This window comes from Cyprinus carpio, unplaced genomic scaffold (genome assembly GCF_018340385.1).
Source record: "Cyprinus carpio isolate SPL01 unplaced genomic scaffold, ASM1834038v1 S000006492, whole genome shotgun sequence".
In the NCBI taxonomy this organism is placed as follows: domain Eukaryota; kingdom Metazoa; phylum Chordata; class Actinopteri; order Cypriniformes; family Cyprinidae; genus Cyprinus; species Cyprinus carpio.
This window is the reverse complement of record NW_024879165.1, coordinates 28702-46913: the sequence shown is the minus strand read 5'-3', so window position 1 is coordinate 46913 and position 18212 is coordinate 28702. Positions and strand designations below refer to the sequence as shown.

Below are 18212 nucleotides of genomic sequence, written 5' to 3'. Positions count from 1 at the left end.
TCTCTGTGGATTCACACTGCAAATGCTGTATGGTAAAGTTCCTCGCACATGCTGATCTTGAGTAAACTTTGAGTATGAGTTCACCAGTAGTTAGAGGTTTTTAGTAAGCTTTGTCTGTGTGCAGTCTCAGAAACACACTGAATTGAGTGAGCTGATTTGAGTAAAAGCTCAAAAACATTTGTCATTGTGCAGTACAAAATCATTATACACAAAAGTTCACTTCACAGGTGAATATGCAAAGCTGCTAATCTGTATTTTATATTATTTGTATCTGTCTATTTAACTTTTTTTGTTTTTAACTATCTTTTCCATTGTTGTGTTTCCACAAAGGTCTGCAGTCATACTTCTTGAGACACGGGGGAGCAGGAAGGCAGTGCTTCAAAAATGAGTTCCCATGAGAAAAGAGAGAATGAAGACACTATGTCTGTAATGAGATCTCCTTCTCCCAGATCAAGCTGTGCATCTTTGTCTTATAATTCCATATACAATCTGCCCCCTGAAATCAGTGATGCAACAGAGACCTGCAGTGACTCCAGGTATGACATTAGCAGTTTTGTAACTTTTATCAGGGTGACTTATATATCTCTGTAGTTCAAACAGTAGAGCACTACTCTCACTCATGGGTTTGATTTCAAACTTAGGCTTATTCACACTACACCAACAGATGTTGACCAGCGCTATAAGGCATATTTGTTGGTTTTGTCAGATAAGTGTGTTACCAATGCCGGCGTCTGTTGTCATGTTCAGTCTGTATTTGATGGGTAGTGGAATTTCCCCAGAAATTCAGGGATTTTGATGAGCCTCAGAAGGAGGAATATTTCAAGAAGAAAATCAGTAATAAGCATCAAGCCAGAAGAATCATCTCACACATCAGAAGAGCAAGAAGCCTCCACATCATGTGCCACATACCCGTCTTCTGTTGGATCTCATCCACTGTGATTGAGAAGCTCCTGAAAGAAGATCTGAGTGCAGAAATCCCTCAAACTTTTACTGAAATGTACATCCACTTCCTGGCTGATTCAGATGAACATGAAGAATCAAAAGTATGGAGAGAGAGATCCAAAGAAACTCCTGAAGTCCAACAGAGAAGTGATTGTGAAACTTGCTGAAGTGGCTTTCAAGCAGCTGATGAAGGGCAATGTGATGTTCTATGAGGAGGATTGAGGAGAGAGTGGCTTAGACGTCACTGACGCCTCAGTGTTTTCTGGGATTTGTACTGAGATGTTGAAGGAAGAATCTGTGATTCATCAGAGGAAAGTCTACTGCTTCATTTATTTGAGTGTTCAGGAGTTTCTCGCTGCTTTCTATGTGTTTTACTGCTATTTAAGCAGCACCATGGAAGCCCTTAAGACTTTTGATTCAATGCACAATTTGCATAAATGTGCAGTAGATAAAGCATTCACGAGAACCACACAACACCTGGATCTGTTCCTGCGGTTCCTGCTGGGCATCTCACTGGAGTCCAATCAGAGACTCTTACAGGATCTACTGACACACACAGAGAACAGCTCGGAGAACATCACGAGAACCACACAATACATTAAAGAGAAGATTAAAGATGGACATGGACTCTTCACTGAAAGATCCATCAATCTGTTGCTCTGTCTGCTGGAAGTACAAGATCAGACTCTGTCCAGAGAGATTCAGAAGTTTGTAAAATCACACAAACACAAAGAGAAGAAACTCTCTCCATCTCACTGCTCAGCAATTGCCTACATGCTTCAGATATCAGAGGAGGTGCTGGATGAGCTGGATCTCAAGACATACAACACATCAGATGAGGGCAGAAGAAGACTGATACCCAGCTGTGATCAACTGCAGAAAAGCTCTGTGAGTATTTAATCATGTGCCACAATGAAGAGTCTCTTCTGAATGGAATTGCACTTACTGTTGGTTTGCATATTTTTAGAATGTCCCTGATCCTTTTAACAAGAGTTAAACAGATATGACTGAACTGATAATTTTAGAATGGGGTTTAAGAATTTAATTCACATGTGTTCTGCTCTGTGTTCAGTCTTGCTGACTGTAATCTCACTGCTCAGGATTGTGAAATTGTGTCATCAGCTTTACAATCCTCAAACTCTGTCCTGAGAGAGCTGGACCTGAGTAACAATGACCTGCAGGATTCAGGAGTAAAGCTACTCTCTGATGGACTGAAGAGTTCAAACTGTCGGTTGAAGATATTGAGGTATTTAAGAACATTATACATTTATAATTTCTCAAGTTGTTGTCAAGGCTGCTGGTCCGTCCTTAAGATCAGTCATTGCCAAACACTTTCCCTCTTCCCCTCTTTCTGCCCAGTTAAATCTTTGAAATCAAGCTGACACAGGAGTGTGAGGGGTTTGCCTTGATGTCTGACTCAATGAAAAACACGTCAGAAATCCCATGTCTCCAGATTACACTTATATAATAATATAATTGTACAAACTATTTTCTTTGGCATAACCAAAGTTCAGCATTCAGCGTTTTTTTTTTAATGCGCTGTGTCAAGATAAAAATAGTTATTTTAAAAGAGCCTGTTGCAAGAAGTTGTGTTGCATTTTACTCATCCTGGCTTACACTCACTTTAGAGTGAATGTCCTGTGACTGTCTATGTGATGAATGATCATGACTGATTATTGTTTCATGATCTTTGTTGTCACTTCAGTGTATTCATGCATAAAACAGTACCTTGATGTCATGAGAACTGCAGTAAGGACAAGCATTTGGTTTTAAAACTGAGATCAGCAATGATTGCTCAGGTGTTTGAGAGTTGAGGGCTTCACTGTTGTGTGTATCTGTAGGTTGTCTGGCTGTTATGGTGACAGAGGAAGGCTGTTATTACCTGTCTTCAGCTCTGAGTTCAAACCCCTCACACCTGAGAGAGCTGGATCTGAGCTACAATCACCCAGGACAAGCAGGAGTCCAGCTGCTTTCTGACAAACTGAAGGATCCAAACTGCTCACTGAAAATACTCAAGTATGTGGGGTACAAGTTTAAAAAACTCTTAATGTCTGCCGTACGAAAAATAAAACATTGCTTTGAAATCAAAATCATAATTTCTTTTGCTGGTACTTCTCATCTCTGTATGTACTAAATAGACCTCTATGTTACTTCAAAAAATGTAGTTGTACCTTATTCTTTTAATGCTGTTTTTATATATTTATTAGTGTTTTTACAGTGAAAGTACCACATGGACAGAATTACTCCATTCCATAAATCTTAACTGTTTGCTGAAAATAAAACTCTAAAAAGGCAATGAATTAAAAAATGTAAAGAATTTGAAGATAGGTTGGTGTGTGTGTGTGTGTGTGTGTGTGTGTGGTGTGTGTGTGTGTGTGTGTGTGTGTGTGTGTCATTATAGTTTGGACCATGGAGAGCCTTTCAGGATCCAACCAGGGCTACAGAAATGTAGGTTCTTTCTCTGACTTACTCTTGCACATTTAATGACAAACAAACAAAAGTATACAACTGTTTTTTCCTCTCTTTTTTGTGTTCAGATTTCTGTGATCTCACACTGGATCCAAACACAGCAAACCTCAAACTCATTCTGTCTGAGAACGGAGAGGTGAAATATGTGGAACAGCCGCAGCCGTATCCTGATCTTCCAGAGAGATTTAAAGATATTCCTCAGGTTCTGTGTCGAGAGAGTCTGACTGGACGCCATTACTGGGAGGTTGAGTGGACTGGCTGGGCTCTTATAGCAGTTGCCTACAAAACAATCCGCAAAGAAGGAACTGTTGGTAAGTTTGGATACAATAACAATTCCTGGTGTCTTTTCTGCCTTAGTGATGGATTTGTTGTCTGGCACAACAATCAGAACAACAACATTCCTGCTCCTTCACCCTCCTCTAATTCAACACCACATTCACTGAACCACCACATGCCCGCACTCTGTCCTTCTACATCATCTCTGACACACTCACACTCACACACTTACACACATTCAACACCACATTCACTGAACCCCTCTATGCAGGATTTAAGGTTTTTGATTCCTCACTCTCACTGTGTAAGATTACACAACAGACAAACAACTGACTTCTACTTCCCATCCTTATCATGGTCATATGTCTATTTATGAATAGATTTGTTGTATGAGGTATATCATTTATGAATTTAACTGAAATAGTAAATGCATGTTGTACTTTCAAATGTTGTTAAACACAATTGTGTAAAATTACTATGTATTGTATATTCAGTCCCACTTTATATTAGATTACTTTAACTACTACTTATGTCAAAAAAGTACTTATTGTGTTGATGTTTGTATTGCAAAACACTGTTTCTGCTATTGATGTGGGATACGGGTGAGGTTAGGACAGGTTTTGTGGTATGGTTAAGTTTGAGTGTGGGTTAAGGGATAGGAACCGGGTCCTGTTTTATTACCTCACAGAAACTAGTAACATAATTCATATTTATGGTATATAAGTGAGCATATTTAAGAGAGCAAAGATACTTTGTGTTGTATGTCATTCATGCTGTTTTATTACCTCTCTTTATCTCTTCCATTGTTCGGGAAAGTTACTTTTAAAAGTAATGCATTACAATATTGCGTTACACCCATAACAAAGTAACTACTTACGTTACTTAGTTACTTTTTATGGAAAGTAATGCGTTACGTTACTTTTTGCATTACTTTTTAAATAAGAACAGGGCCTGCTTGTTTGTTTTTTTGGCAAATATAAAAGCCTTTTCACACCAAAAGCGAAATTAATCTGCCTCAGGCTGAAGGAAAAGTAAATTTACGTCCGTACAGTGGAATGCAGCAGAAGAAATTTCAACACATAACAAAAAAAAATAAAAAAGACACAAAAATGTTTGTCTAGAGTAATTTTTGCTTATTACGGTTGAACTGGATCATCGAAGGTCAGAGGTCAAAGACAGTGGGTTTATAGAATGGGAATTAAATACAGTACATAAAGGACATTTGTGTTGTTTAACATTTAATTATTGCACGTTTGCGTCATATTCCGAGTTGCATTATTTTATTCATTTTGAGGAATACCGAATCTGATTTTTGAGTGAGTGAGATGAATTAATGCATATTCATATTTATTTTAAAACTACATTAACAGATTTCTCTCAACATGGGAAAAAAAAAGTAACTTGCGTTACTTATTTGAAAAAGTAACTCAGATATACTCTTATAAATTAAAAAGTAATGCATTACTTTACTAGTTACTTGAAGTAAGTAATCAATCAGATTACGTAACTCGCATTACTTGTAATGCGTTACCCCCAACACTGATCTCTTCCACATTACTTCCTACACATATATAACATATATGTACTGCAGTCATTTCAATCATTTTCATGTTATTTTGCTGTTACTGTTTTAATCATAAACTGTATGTTGAGGGCTGCATTGCCTTCACAAGTAAATTAGAGATAAGCGAAAGAGAGAATCTCCATTTCAAGGATTTGTCATCACAGGATGATGTTGTTGGGAAGCAGTAATTTTTGTTTTGTTATATTAACACTTGTTGAATTTGTGTAACTGAACATGGAAACTGATGTAACTATGTTTATTCGATAAACTCTATTAATTTTTACTATCACTTTATCTCCTGCTTTCTGAATGCACTCTTTGTTGTCACTTCAGTGTATTCATGCATAAACAGTACCTTGATGTCATGAGAACTGCAGTAAGGACAAGCATATTGGTTTTTAAACTGAGATCAGCAATGATTGCTCAGGTGTTTTGAGAGTTGAGGGCTTCACTGTTGTGTGTACATTAACAGATTTCTCTCAACATGGGAAAAAAAAGTAACTTGCGTTACTTATTTGAAAAAGTAACTCAGATATTTTCTTGTAAATTTAAAAAGTAATGCATTACTTTACTAGTTACTTGAAAAAAGTAATCAGATTACGTAACTCGCATTACTTGTAATGCGTTACCCCCAACACTGATCTCTTCCACATTACTTCCTACACATATATAACATATATGTACTGCAGTCAATTCAATCATTTTTTTGTTATTTTGTTGTTACTGTTTAATCATAACTGTATGTTGAGGGCTGCATTGCCTTTACGTGTAAATTAGAGATAAGATAAAGAGAGAGTCTCCATTTCAAGGATTTGTCATCACAGGATGATGTTGTTGGGAAGCAGTAATTTTTGTTTTGTTATATTAACACTTGTTGAATTTGTGTAACTGAACATGGAAACTGATGTAACTATGTTTATTCGATAAACTCTATTAATTTTTACTATCACTTTATCTCCTGCTTTCTGAATGCACTCTGTCTGCTTTTGGCCTGACAGAAGAAAATAATAATAATAATAATAATATATTTTGTTGTTGTTGTTGTTTTAGTTGTTGTTGGTTGACTAATTTGATATGTGTGGTATTTGAACTGCAGAGTCACTGAGATCCTCCTGTCTTCTCAGACTCAATATGAGACCAAAAGTGAATAAACCGGTTTCTCCAGATGTACGTTCTATTCCTGCAGTGTGTTCACTGTAAGTCTGCAGTTTTTTATATATATTCATATAAGAATGACATTGAAATATGAAACTGCTGACTAAGTGGTTTCAAAAATGTTTTATTTGTCTTAATTTATTGCAGCATAAAACACTGTAAACAAATTAAACTCTTTCACTCCCTGACTCTTAGATATAGGAAATTTGTGCTTCTTGCTAATTTACAACCCAACATATTTGTTATTAGTGTAAATAGAGTACTCTAATGTATTCTCTCTCCCTCTCTCTCTCATTCTCTCTCTCCGTCTTTCCATAAGTATCATGTGGTTTAAATACATCTCCTAGTTAATGAGAAGGTAAAGTAAAAATGAGAAAAGTGAGTATAGTAGAAAAAGTAAAGCATTAAATTATTATTATTTATTATTATTATTCATTCATTCTCAATACAAATAAAGGAAATACTCCAAAAGTGGAAATAAAGCACCTCATGGGTATTTAATAATAAAGTGTTTATCTGGTAGAGTTAGTACGTGTAGGGGTCCCCATAGGAAAAATGTATTGCTCAGTGATTGCTTAAACCTAAGCACATGAGACTTAGATGAGATTCTCATATACAGTGCCCTACATAAGTATTGGAACAGTAAAGACAAAATTGTTCTGTTTGCTGTGGAGTCAAGAAATCTGTAAATATGATTAAAAGATGAATATGAGACAAAACTACAGAATGTCAATTTTATTATTGGGTGATTCAACACAAAGATGTTTTATCAGCTAAGAAGATCAGCACTTTTAGAGTTTCATCTCACTATCTGATGTGAGCATAAGTATTGGAAAAGTTGCCTCACAGGTCTTTCTAAGTGTTCAGCTGTGTCCTGTTGCATTAATTCTTCAGATATTAAAAGCAGGGAATGTGTCTTATCAGTTATATCCATTACTTTTGCATTCTAAATCTTGCATTCAATGATGACACACACAAACCAGGATGAAGACGAGGAAGCGGACTCTGAAAGAAAAGCAAACAATTTGGATGCTAAAAGAAAAGAGGAAGTAAATTAGAACTATAGGAAAAACAAAGAGCATGGAGAAATCAAGAGTTTGGAAACTACAGGTGACATCAGCATCCAACAACGACCTGATCGGCTGAGAGAGAAAAACAACAGTAGTTGATGACAGACAAATCATAAAAGCTGTGAAAATGAACCCTAAAATACGTCTGTAAAAATCCCCAACAATCTCCAGAAAGCTGTGGTGATGCTCTGTCAATCTACAGTCCGCAGGAGAATTTTAGACACAGAATTACAGAAGATATACAGCAGATGCAACCTCTTCATCAGCACCAAAAATAGAAAGGCAAGATTCTTCACAAATGTGAGCCAGTAGGGTTTTGGAACTGAGTTGATGGACCGATGAGACAAAGGTAAACCGTTATCTAAGTGATTGGAAAGCAAAAGTGTGGAGAAAAAAGGAACTGCAAATGATCCTAAGCATACCGGGAACACTTCCCATAACACCCGACGTACTTGCTACATCGTTAGTAGAATGGCATCTACGCACATATAAGTCTGTTTCTCTCTTACAAGAGAGAAGACCACAGGAAAAAAAGATGATTCTTCTGCACAATCTGACTTTGTTGCAGCCTGGAATTGAACTGCTGGTTTCGACTGGTCAGAGGAGAACTGGCCCCCGACTGAGCCTGGTTTCTCCCAAGGTTTTTTCTCCATTCTGTCACCGATGAAGTTTTGGTTCCTTGCCGCTGTCGCCTCTGGCTTGCTTAGTTGGGGACACTTCATTTTACGCGACAGCGATATCATTGACTTGATTGCAAATTATTGCACAGATACTATTTAAAACTGAACTGAGCTGCATGAGGAGACATCACTGAATTCAGTGATGAACTGCCTTAAACTTTCATTTTGCATTATTGACACACTGTTTCCTAATTAATGTTGTCAGTTGCTTTGACGCAATCTTTTTTGTTTTAAAGCGCTATATAAATAAAGGTGACTTAACTTGACTTGACATACAACCTCATCTGTAAAGCTTGGTGGAGGTGGTGTCATGGCATGGGCATGCATGGCTGTCTCTAGAACAGCACCTCTTAATTTTAATGATTACTTAATGCATGATGGCATAGCAGAATGAATTTGGAAAGGGTACAAAATCATCTTGGCTACCAATATTCAAGAAAATGCCGCCAAACTCATTAGAAAGCAAGCACTTCATATCGGATCAGGAAGATGACCCCAAAACACCCTGTCAGTTCAGTCAAGGATTTATCAGGGCAAAGAAATGTAAAGTCTTAGATTGCCCAAATCAATCTCCAGATTTAAATCCGATTGAACATTAATTTCACCAGCTGAAGAGGAGACTAAAGACAGAAACTCCCTAAAAAAAAAGCAAACAGCTGGAATTGGCTGCATTAAGGCTGGAGAAAAGCATTTCAAAGCATAAGACCAAGAGTCTGGTGATTTGTCTATGGGTTGCAGACTCACTTCTCTGATTGCATGCAACGGATCTGCAACTAAATATTAGCTTTTAATCTTTTACATCTGCCTTAATTCAACTGTTCCATACTTATACTCACATCAAAATAGTGGGATGAACTCTAAAAGTGCTGTCCTTTTTATTGGTAAAACATGTATGTGTCGAAAGAGCTAATAATAAAATGTGACATTCTGTAGTTTTGTTGCATATTCATCTTTTAATCATATATCATTTGCAAATGTCTTGACTCCACAGCAGAGAAAGCAATTTTGTCTTTTACTGTTCCAATACTTATAGAGGGCACTGTATTTCTCATTTTAGCATCAACAGCATTTCAGATGTTTCTCCTAAAATTCCTTAAAGTAAACACAAATGAGACATGAGAAATATGTGAGAAAAAAAAAAGGTCAAACCTGAGAATGGTGGTGGAAGAAAACATAGAATATCTCTTTTGTGTCTTTCTGCAATCTCTATCAAGACTCCATTGGAAATATTTTATTGCTCAGTGGTTGCGCTTTCTAACCCTCAGAAGTCTCAGATGTTTCTCCTAAAAATCCTTAGGAGAGATAAAAGTAGACAGAACTGAGACATTGAGAAAGTTCTGAGAGAAAGGAATGCAAAAAGACAATGGGAGAGAAACATGTGAAATCTCTTTATTGTCTTGCTGTAATCTCTTGCTAGACATCCACTTTAAAAAACGTTTTACTGCTCAGAGGTTGTTCTTTTTTTTTTTTTTTTTTTTTGCAATGGGGTTTTTCACCTTTAATGGTCAGAAAAGTAGGAGTAGAGACAGGAAACAATAGGTCAGGTGAGAATTGAACAGGAGCAGGTGAGTACCTTTTAGTTGGGACTTTTGAACCCATGCTGTCTGAGGTGCAATTGTGCTTCACGTTGATGCACTGCCCACAAGGCTATGACTCTGACAGAGGTTACTCTATGCTCAGGATACTAAGGGGTGATTATCTTATATGTCTCATTGAGTTATCAGCTTTATCATAAGATGTCTTCAGTTTTATTTTAGGAGAAACGTTAAACTTTTACTAATATTGTAAATACTAAAACAATCATTTAAATAGCATTAAACACTAGAAAAAAGGACTTACAAGAGGAAGATGTTTATTATAAGAGCAATACCTTTTTTAACAAATGTAACACTAGAGTCCAAGTGTTTTTTTGTTTGTTTTTTTTTGCTTTTTCAAAAAAAAAAAGACAAAATTGTTCTGTTTGCTATTAATTCAACAAAAAAGACAAAATTGTTCTGTTTGCTGTGGAGTCAAGAAATCTGTAAATATGATTAAAAGATGAATATGAGACAAAACTACAGAATGTCAGATTTTATTATTGGGTGATTCAACACAAATATGTTTTACCAGCTAAGAAGATCAGCACTTTTAGAGTTTCATCTCCCTATCTGATGTGAGCATAAGTATTGGAACAGTTGCCTCACAGGTCTTTCTAATTGTTCAGCTGTGTCCTGTTGCATGAATTCTTCAGATATTAAAAGCAGGGAATGTGTCTAATCAGTTATATCTATTGCTTCTGCATTCTAAGTCTTGCATTCAATGATGACACACACAAACCAGGATGAAGAAGACGAGAAAGCCGACTCTGAAAGAAAAAGCAAACAATTTGGATGCTAAAAGAAAAGAGGAAGTCAGTTAGAACTATAAGAAAAACAAAAGGGCATGGAGAAATCAAGAGTTTGGAAAACTACAGTGACATCAGCATCCAACAACGACCTGATCGGCTGAGAAAAAAACAACAGTAGTTGATGACAGACAAATCATAAAAAGCTGTGAAAATGAACCCTAAAAATACGTCTGTAAAATCCCCAAACAATCTCAGAAAGCTGTGGTGATGCTCTGTCAATCTACAGTCCGCAGGAGAATTTGACACAGAATTACAGAAGATATACAGCAAGATGCAAACCTCTCATCAGCACCAAAAATAGAAAGGCAAGATTCTTCACAAATGAGAGCCAGTAGAGTTTTGGAACTGAGTTGATGGACCGATGAGACAAAAATTATCCGTTATCTAAGTGATTGGAAAGCCAAAGGGTGGAGAAAAACGGGAACTGCAAATGATCCTAAGCATACCGGGAACACTTCCCATAACACCCGACTGTACTTGCTACATCGTTAGTAGAATGGCATCTACGCACATATAAGTCTGTTTCTCTCTTACAAGAGAGAAGACCACAGGAAAAAAGATGATTTCTTCTGCACAATCTGACTTTGTTGCAGCCTGGAATTGAAACTGCTGGTTTCGACTGGTCAGAGGAGAACTGGCCCCCCGACTGAGCCTGGTTTCTCCCAAGGTATCATCTACATTATTTCAAATAATAACACATAGTTCCTTGCCGCTGTCGCCTCTGGCTTGCTTAGTTGGGGACACTTCATTTACAGCGATATCATTGACTTGATTGCAAATTATTGCACAGATACTATTTAAACTGAACTGAGCTGCATGAGGACATCACTGAATTCAGTGATGAACTGCCTTTAACTTTCATTTTGCATTATTGACACACTGTTTTCCTAATTAATGTTGTTCAGTTGCCACAAATCAACACACACACACAAAAACGCTAAAAAACACATTTACATTTAGTAATTTTGCAGACAATACCTCATCTGTAAAGCTTGGTGGAGGGTGGTGTCATGGCATGGGGCATGCATGGCTGTCTCTAGAACAGCACCTCTTAATTTTAATGATGACTTAATTTATGATGGCAGTAGCAGAATGAATTTGGAAGGGTACAAAATCATCTTGGCTACCAATATTCAAGAAAATGCCGCCAAACTCATTAGAAAGCACTTCATATCGGATCAGGAAGATGACCCAAAACACCCTGTCAGTTCAGTCAAGGATTTATCAGGGCAAAGAAATGTAAAAGTCTTAGATTGCCCAAATCAATCTCCAGATTAAAATCTGAATGAACATTAATTTCACCAGCTGAAGAGGAGACTAAAGACAGAAACTCCCTAAAAAAGCAACAGCTGGAATTGGCTGCATTAAAGGCTGAGAGGAAAAGCATTTCAAGCATAAGACCAAGAGTCTGGTGATGTCTATGGGTTGGAGACTCACTGCTCTGATGCATGCAACGGATCTGCAACTAAATATTAGCTTTTAAATCTTTTACATCTGCCTTAAATTCAAACTGTTCCGATACTTATACTCACATCAAATAGTGGGATGAACTCTAAAAGTGCTGTCCTTTTTATTTGGTAAAACATGTATGTGTCGAAAGAGCTAATAATAAAATGTGACATTCTGTAGTTTTGTTGCATATTCATCTTTTAATCATATATCATTTGCAAATGTCTTGACTCCACAGCAGAGAAAGCAATTTTTTGTCTTTACTGTTCCAATACTTTTAGAGGGCACTGTATTTCTCATTTTTAGCATCTACAGCATTTCAGATGTTTCTCCTAAAATTCCTTAAAGTAAACACAATGAGACATGAGAAATATTTGAGAAAAAAAAAAGGTCAAACCTGAGAATGTGGTGGAAGAAAAACATAGAATATCTCTTTATTGTCTTTCTGCAATCTCTATCAAGACTCCATTGGAAATATTTTTATTGCTCAGTGGTTGCGCTTTCTAACCTCAGAAGTCTCAGATGTTTCTCCTAAAAATCCTTAGGAGAGATAAAAGTAGACAGAACTGAGACATGAGAAAGTTCTGAGAGAAAGGAATGCAAAAAAGACAATGGGAGAGAAACATGTGAAATCTCTTTATTGTCTTGCTGTAATCTCTTGCTAGACTCCACTTTAAAAATGTTTTACTGCTCAGAGGTTGTTTTTTTTTTTTTTTTTTTTTTTTTTTGCAATGGGGTTTTTCACCTTTAATGGTCAGAAAAGTAGGGGAGTAGAGACAGGAAACAATAGGTCAGGTGAGAATTGAACAGGAGCAGGTAAGTACCTTTAGTTGGGACTTGAACCCCATGCTGTCTGAGGTGCAATTGTGCTTCAAGTTGATGCACTGCCCACAACGGCTATGACTCTGACAGAGGGTTACTCTATGCTCAGGATACTAAGGGGTGATTAATCTTATATGTCTCATTGAGTATCAGCTTTTTCATAAGATGTCTTCAGTTTATTTTAGGAGAAACGTTAAACTTTTACTAATATTGGTAAATACTAAAACTATCATTTAAATAGCATTAAACACTAGAAAGGACTTACCCGAGGAAGATGTTTATTATAAGAAGCAATACCTTTTTTAAACAAATGTAACACTAGAGTCCAAGTGTTTTTGGTTTGTTTTTTTTTTTTGCTTTTTATTATTAAATTTTATCTTGCAAAGCAGCCCAATTTTTGTAAATATGGGTTATGCTTTCCTCTGTTAAATCACTGTGCAATAATTCACTGTCTACATAAAACAACTTCAAATATGGCTATGCATGAATGGAATGCTATTGAATGGAAACTTGGCTTGAGGTATCCTGTTTCTCAAATCTGTCTCCTGAGACAAAAAACACTAAAACTTTCACAATGGTCTTCTTAAAAGGCTTTAGAAGAGATCTCAACAACTTTACACACTGTGCTCAGATTTTTTTCTTTAGCTAGAGATGATGGATCTCTCACATGTGTCTTCTCAAAAGTTTAGAAGAGATCTCAACAATTTCACACAGTGTGCTCAGATTTTCTCCTACAACTAAACACTCCAGAGCTCTCACATCGGTCTCCTCTAAATTTCAGAAGGGATCTCAATAACTTTACAAAGTGTTGCGCCAAGTCAAATGCCTCAATATGTGCTCAAATCATTTTTTCCATATAACATGTATTAATAATCAAATTAGTCAATTAATAATCAAGAGACTGAGTCATAAGCCAGTATGTGCCTTTCAGCAAAGAAAGCTCCAGGGTTACATTTTCGTAGATCAGATTTTTGATTAAGGCATCCGGTACATTACTATTTCCAACAATGAATTATGTGCCTAAGTACATAAACATTGTCCTATAAAAAGTAACATTATCCTTATTCCTGCATAATTGAATTGGACTGTGATTTGCACATAATTGGGGGCAGCTGTGGCCTAAGGTTAGAGCGTTGGACTTTGTAACTCAAAGGTCACAGGTTCGGTCCTCGGTGCTGGCAGGAGTTGTTGATGGAAAAGGAGTGAATGAACAGCACTCTCTTCCACCCTCAATACCCATGGCTGAAGTGCCCTTGAGCAAGGCACTGACCCCCAGTTGGCTCCCCAGGGAGCTGGATATAGCTCCCCACTGCTCCAGGTGTGTGTTCATGGTGTGTTCACTACTCACGCGGTGCGTGTGTGTGCACTTGGATGGGTTAAATGCAGAGCAACCAATTCTGAGTATGGGTTACATCACGACTTTCACATAAAAAGTATCTCTCAATATTGCCTTTAACTTATGAATTTAGAATTTAGTGTCTTTCAAGTACTTGAATTGGATGCAGCCCTTTTGTGAAAGTTGTTGACATCTCTTCTAAAGCATTACAGGAACAAATAGATACCCCCGGATTATTTATGCATAAAGACAAAAAATCTAAGCACAGTGTGTGAAATTCTTGAGATCTCTGCTAAAACTTTTTGAGGAGACAAATGTGAGCCACCAAAATATCTGACGCACAGTGTGTAACGCTGTTGAGATCTTGTTTGAATCTTTGGAGGAGACAAAATGTGAGAGATCCAGAGTCTCTAGCTAATGATAAATATATGCGCCAATTGTGTGATTTTGTTGAGATCTCTTTTAAAGCTTTAAAGAAGACTATTGTGAGATTGTTAGAGTTTTTGTCTCAGGAGGACAAGTTTGAGAAGCAGGAGACACAAGCAACATCGATCTCCATACTTCGATCTTAAAGTAACATTTTTTTTTTTTTTTGGTCCAGCAAGACATCATTAGACAAAGTAGACCTAAATGATCCATTATTTCCGTACACTCCTAATACCAGACAAAACACGGTGCTTTTGTAAAACAAAGAAAACACAAAGGATGTGCCTTCCTGTCACCGTGAACTTTATTTTGGAGTTGCCACAAAAATTACCAAAACTCTTTAATGAATTTGGACCAGTGATCATGAATTAATTTAGCAATTTCTGTATTGCAGTAGTTTTTTGAATATTTCTTATGACATTTAAATAATTTTTTGACTGAAATCATCTTTTGTGGTGCATTTTACCCAGTAAAGAAACAACCTGCTTAATAATTATGCACACCTGAGTGCGTAAGGCATTTTTGTCACTTCCACCAGAGCCCTTTTAACAAACGTATATAATCACTTATAATTATTATATGTTTTTTTTTTTAATTGCTAACACAGTGTTAACCAATACTTAAAGTACTTTTTCTAAACTCTTAACACAGTCAACACACACCTACTGTATACTTCACAAATTGCTCAGTTCTTGTTTTCCTTCAAAATGTATGTAAATATATTTATGACTTAATACAACAATAATTCATAGCTTTTTAATTAATAGCTTTTAATAATACCTGAATGTTTAATAAAATTGAAATGTTATTTAGTAGAAAAGTGTTTATCTGTTTGACAGTCAAATACGTAGAAAATGTGTATTAGTGCATTATCCTTAATATACAATACTCCTGTGGACGTATCTGTTTGTGTGTGTGTGTTGTGTTGGTGTGTGTGTGTGTGGGTGTGTGTTGTGTGTATAATAACGCAACGTTGTTATATCTTTTTGTCAGAGCCAACCAACATGAACGGCCGAATATCAAAACCTCAGAGAGCTGGAGCAGTTGTGTCTTGTGAAGATTACAAGATCCATGTATATTCCCATTTCATTCAAGTGATGGAACAGTGACTTCTGCCCCACTGTTTATATAAATATTACTTTGCTGAGTGAATTGTTTACCCTAATTAAATAATGGTTTTAAAGACCCCAATTGAATATTAAATTTTCTCCAACATATTCTATATACAGTATACAATACACAATGATAATGTTTCTCAACATGTTCAACAGTCGTTGAATTACTGTTATTAACATTTATTTGCCTGTTCTTTTCTTTTTTATTTTCAGCATTGTGGAGATAGACGGATACAGTTGAGTCCCAACTACCAGACCCCACATCAGGCAGGGAAGACGCTGAAGCAGTCCTTGCAGAGAGTCACAAAGACAAGCACAAAACCAGCAATGCTATAACAAGTTTGGTGTGCTTATTTGAGGGAAACCAACTACAAGGGAAATGAAACCCTCCTGAACAGGATCTACACACAGCTCTAACATCATAGAAGGAGAGAGAGGAAGGATGTGAATGAAGGACAATTGAGGGGTGTTTACAGATGGAGGAAATCATCCAGAACACAAAACAATCCAATAGACTGCAAATGACATATTTAAATCCTTGTCTAAACCAGGATATGAGAAAGAGCAAAATCAAGACTGTTCTTACTAAAAAGGTATCGCTGGAATTGGAAAAAAAACCGTCTCTGTGCAGAAGTTCATCTCCTAGACTGGCCGAGGGAGAAGCTAATTCAGGATGTAAAGATTTTCATGTTTTGATGTTCCCATTTCGAGAGCTGAACTTGATTCAAGACATCATCAGTACAGTCTTCAACAGACTTTCTGCCTGAAAATTCACCCTGAACTTCAAGATTTTTATGTGGAGTGTAAGTTTGGTGTTCAGTCATTCTTGTAATGGAAACAGGTCATTTGCTCAAAGGGAATCATTTAGATTTTAAGGGAATGGAGAATCATGTTTTAACGGCTGATCACTGAAAACGCCAGCGATTCTTTGAGCGAGCCGTAAACATAACTCTGCCATGGATATTAATATCAAGGATAGTGGAAAACACTATTATTAGTGCACAGTACAGTTGGCCAGAGTTTAAGACAATAACTTCTAAGGCCAAAACACAAGATACTTTCCTCTTTTCAATATTAATACGGCTTTATTAGTATAAATCTAAGACATATAAAACCTACTCAACACATAAGCACACGCCATCACATTCACACACGTTGCAGGAAGATAGTGTCATCATCATTAGTTCAGTAGTCACTGAACGACGTCTTGGGAAGCCTGTGGTTGGGAGTTGTCTGAAGACGCTGGAGTTGTGGGCTGGTTGTAGTTTTAGGCGGTGACTTCGGGTTCAGCTTCGGAGACACGGCGTTACAAAACTTAACTCAGAACACGTAAAACTCTAAATGGAAAAGAAAATAAACTAAAGTAAAAGAAGAGAAGTAAAGTTTGACGAGACTAGGTGGTGTTTCTTCTCATCGTGGCTAAGTAGCAGCAGGCGTGAAGGGTGAAGCAGCTGGAACAGCTCTCAAAGAACGCATAAAAAGTGATGACTAAAAGCAAAAGCTAAGAGCAAAATCTCATGGTGTCCTGAGTATTTAAACTGGGCTTTTGGCCACACCTCAAATGTTGTCTTGACCAATTAGATATGTCTTTGCTTGGGGCGTTGCGATGTTTCTCCTGCCTGTTCATAAATCATGCTATCTTATCAATCACGTGGTCTGAATTTTCCTGCTCTTTGCAGGGTATAATTTTGGACATGATTCCTATAACAAGAATATTATACATTTGACTAATAATTGATTGTCAGAAACGTTTTCAAAGCAAGAAGATTCAAACACACACATACTAAACATGAATATGAATCATAAGCTATTCAATAGTTATTAAAAAGACATACACAAATAAGTGATTAGAAACATGATAGTCAAAATGTCTGGGTTACATATATGATATGGAGTTAAGCAATGGACCGATATTCTTTTATAAGTCCTTTTGAGTTCATTTTGGTGCATATACATCTTTAAAAGACAGTTTCTGTGCCTAATTCTTTGACATAAAGATGTTCTGTATGGAGACCAGAGGTTCAAAAGGTCTTCTTAAAGGAATTTCAGTCTGGTTCTTTTCTTCTGGGTCCAAAGGTGGGGAAGTCAATCCAAAGAGCTTGTGATAATGATTACTATCATGGGTTTACATGTGATGGTCATTCTGTGCATCTCTTTGACCATCAATCTTGATTACTTGCCCCAAATTTGACAATCTCCTCTCCGAATTGGAATTGTTCTTTTGTTCTAATGTTGAAAGCTGTTCAAGCTGCTAGTTAGTGGACTTGCTTCTGACTTGTGGTTGCTAGGGAATGGATTTACAACATCCTGTTGTCTTGAGCCTCTCTGTGGAATTTGTCCTAATGATTCAACCATGCTCTTGATCGAATCTTTAATTTGTCTGGTTCGGGTCTGATACACTACATTCTAGATAGTCTGGATGAAAGCAGAATGACACTGTTTTCAGACATGATGAGAAAGGTTTGTGATGTGAATGAGTCTTCATCAGTGGGTGTGTTGATGTCAAGCCTCCAGCAGCAGCC

General features: G+C 36.9%; 1 protein-coding gene and 1 long non-coding RNA gene across 2 annotated transcripts; both read left to right on the top strand.

Moving 5' to 3' along the window:
* The first annotated feature begins 1335 nt into the window (after positions 1-1335).
* Positions 1336-2219, top strand: LOC122143714 (protein NLRC3-like). Its single transcript, XM_042754304.1, has 2 exons — positions 1336-1830; positions 2015-2219. Exons 1-2 carry the CDS (start codon positions 1336-1338, stop codon positions 2021-2023), a joined length of 504 nt encoding a protein of 167 aa, XP_042610238.1. The 3' UTR covers positions 2024-2219.
* A 583-nt stretch (positions 2220-2802) lies between these two features.
* On the top strand, positions 2803-3518 carry LOC109073878. Its single transcript, XR_006159328.1, has 3 exons — positions 2803-2958; positions 3344-3390; positions 3480-3518. It is a non-coding gene; the product is annotated as an uncharacterized LOC109073878 (long non-coding RNA).
* Positions 3519-18212: the final 14694 nt, after the last annotated feature.

Excerpts from the sequence above, each read along its gene's own strand:
- LOC122143714 (XM_042754304.1), top strand. The coding sequence starts at position 1,336 with ATGGAAGCCCTTAAGACTTTTGATTCAATGCACAATTTGCATAAATGT.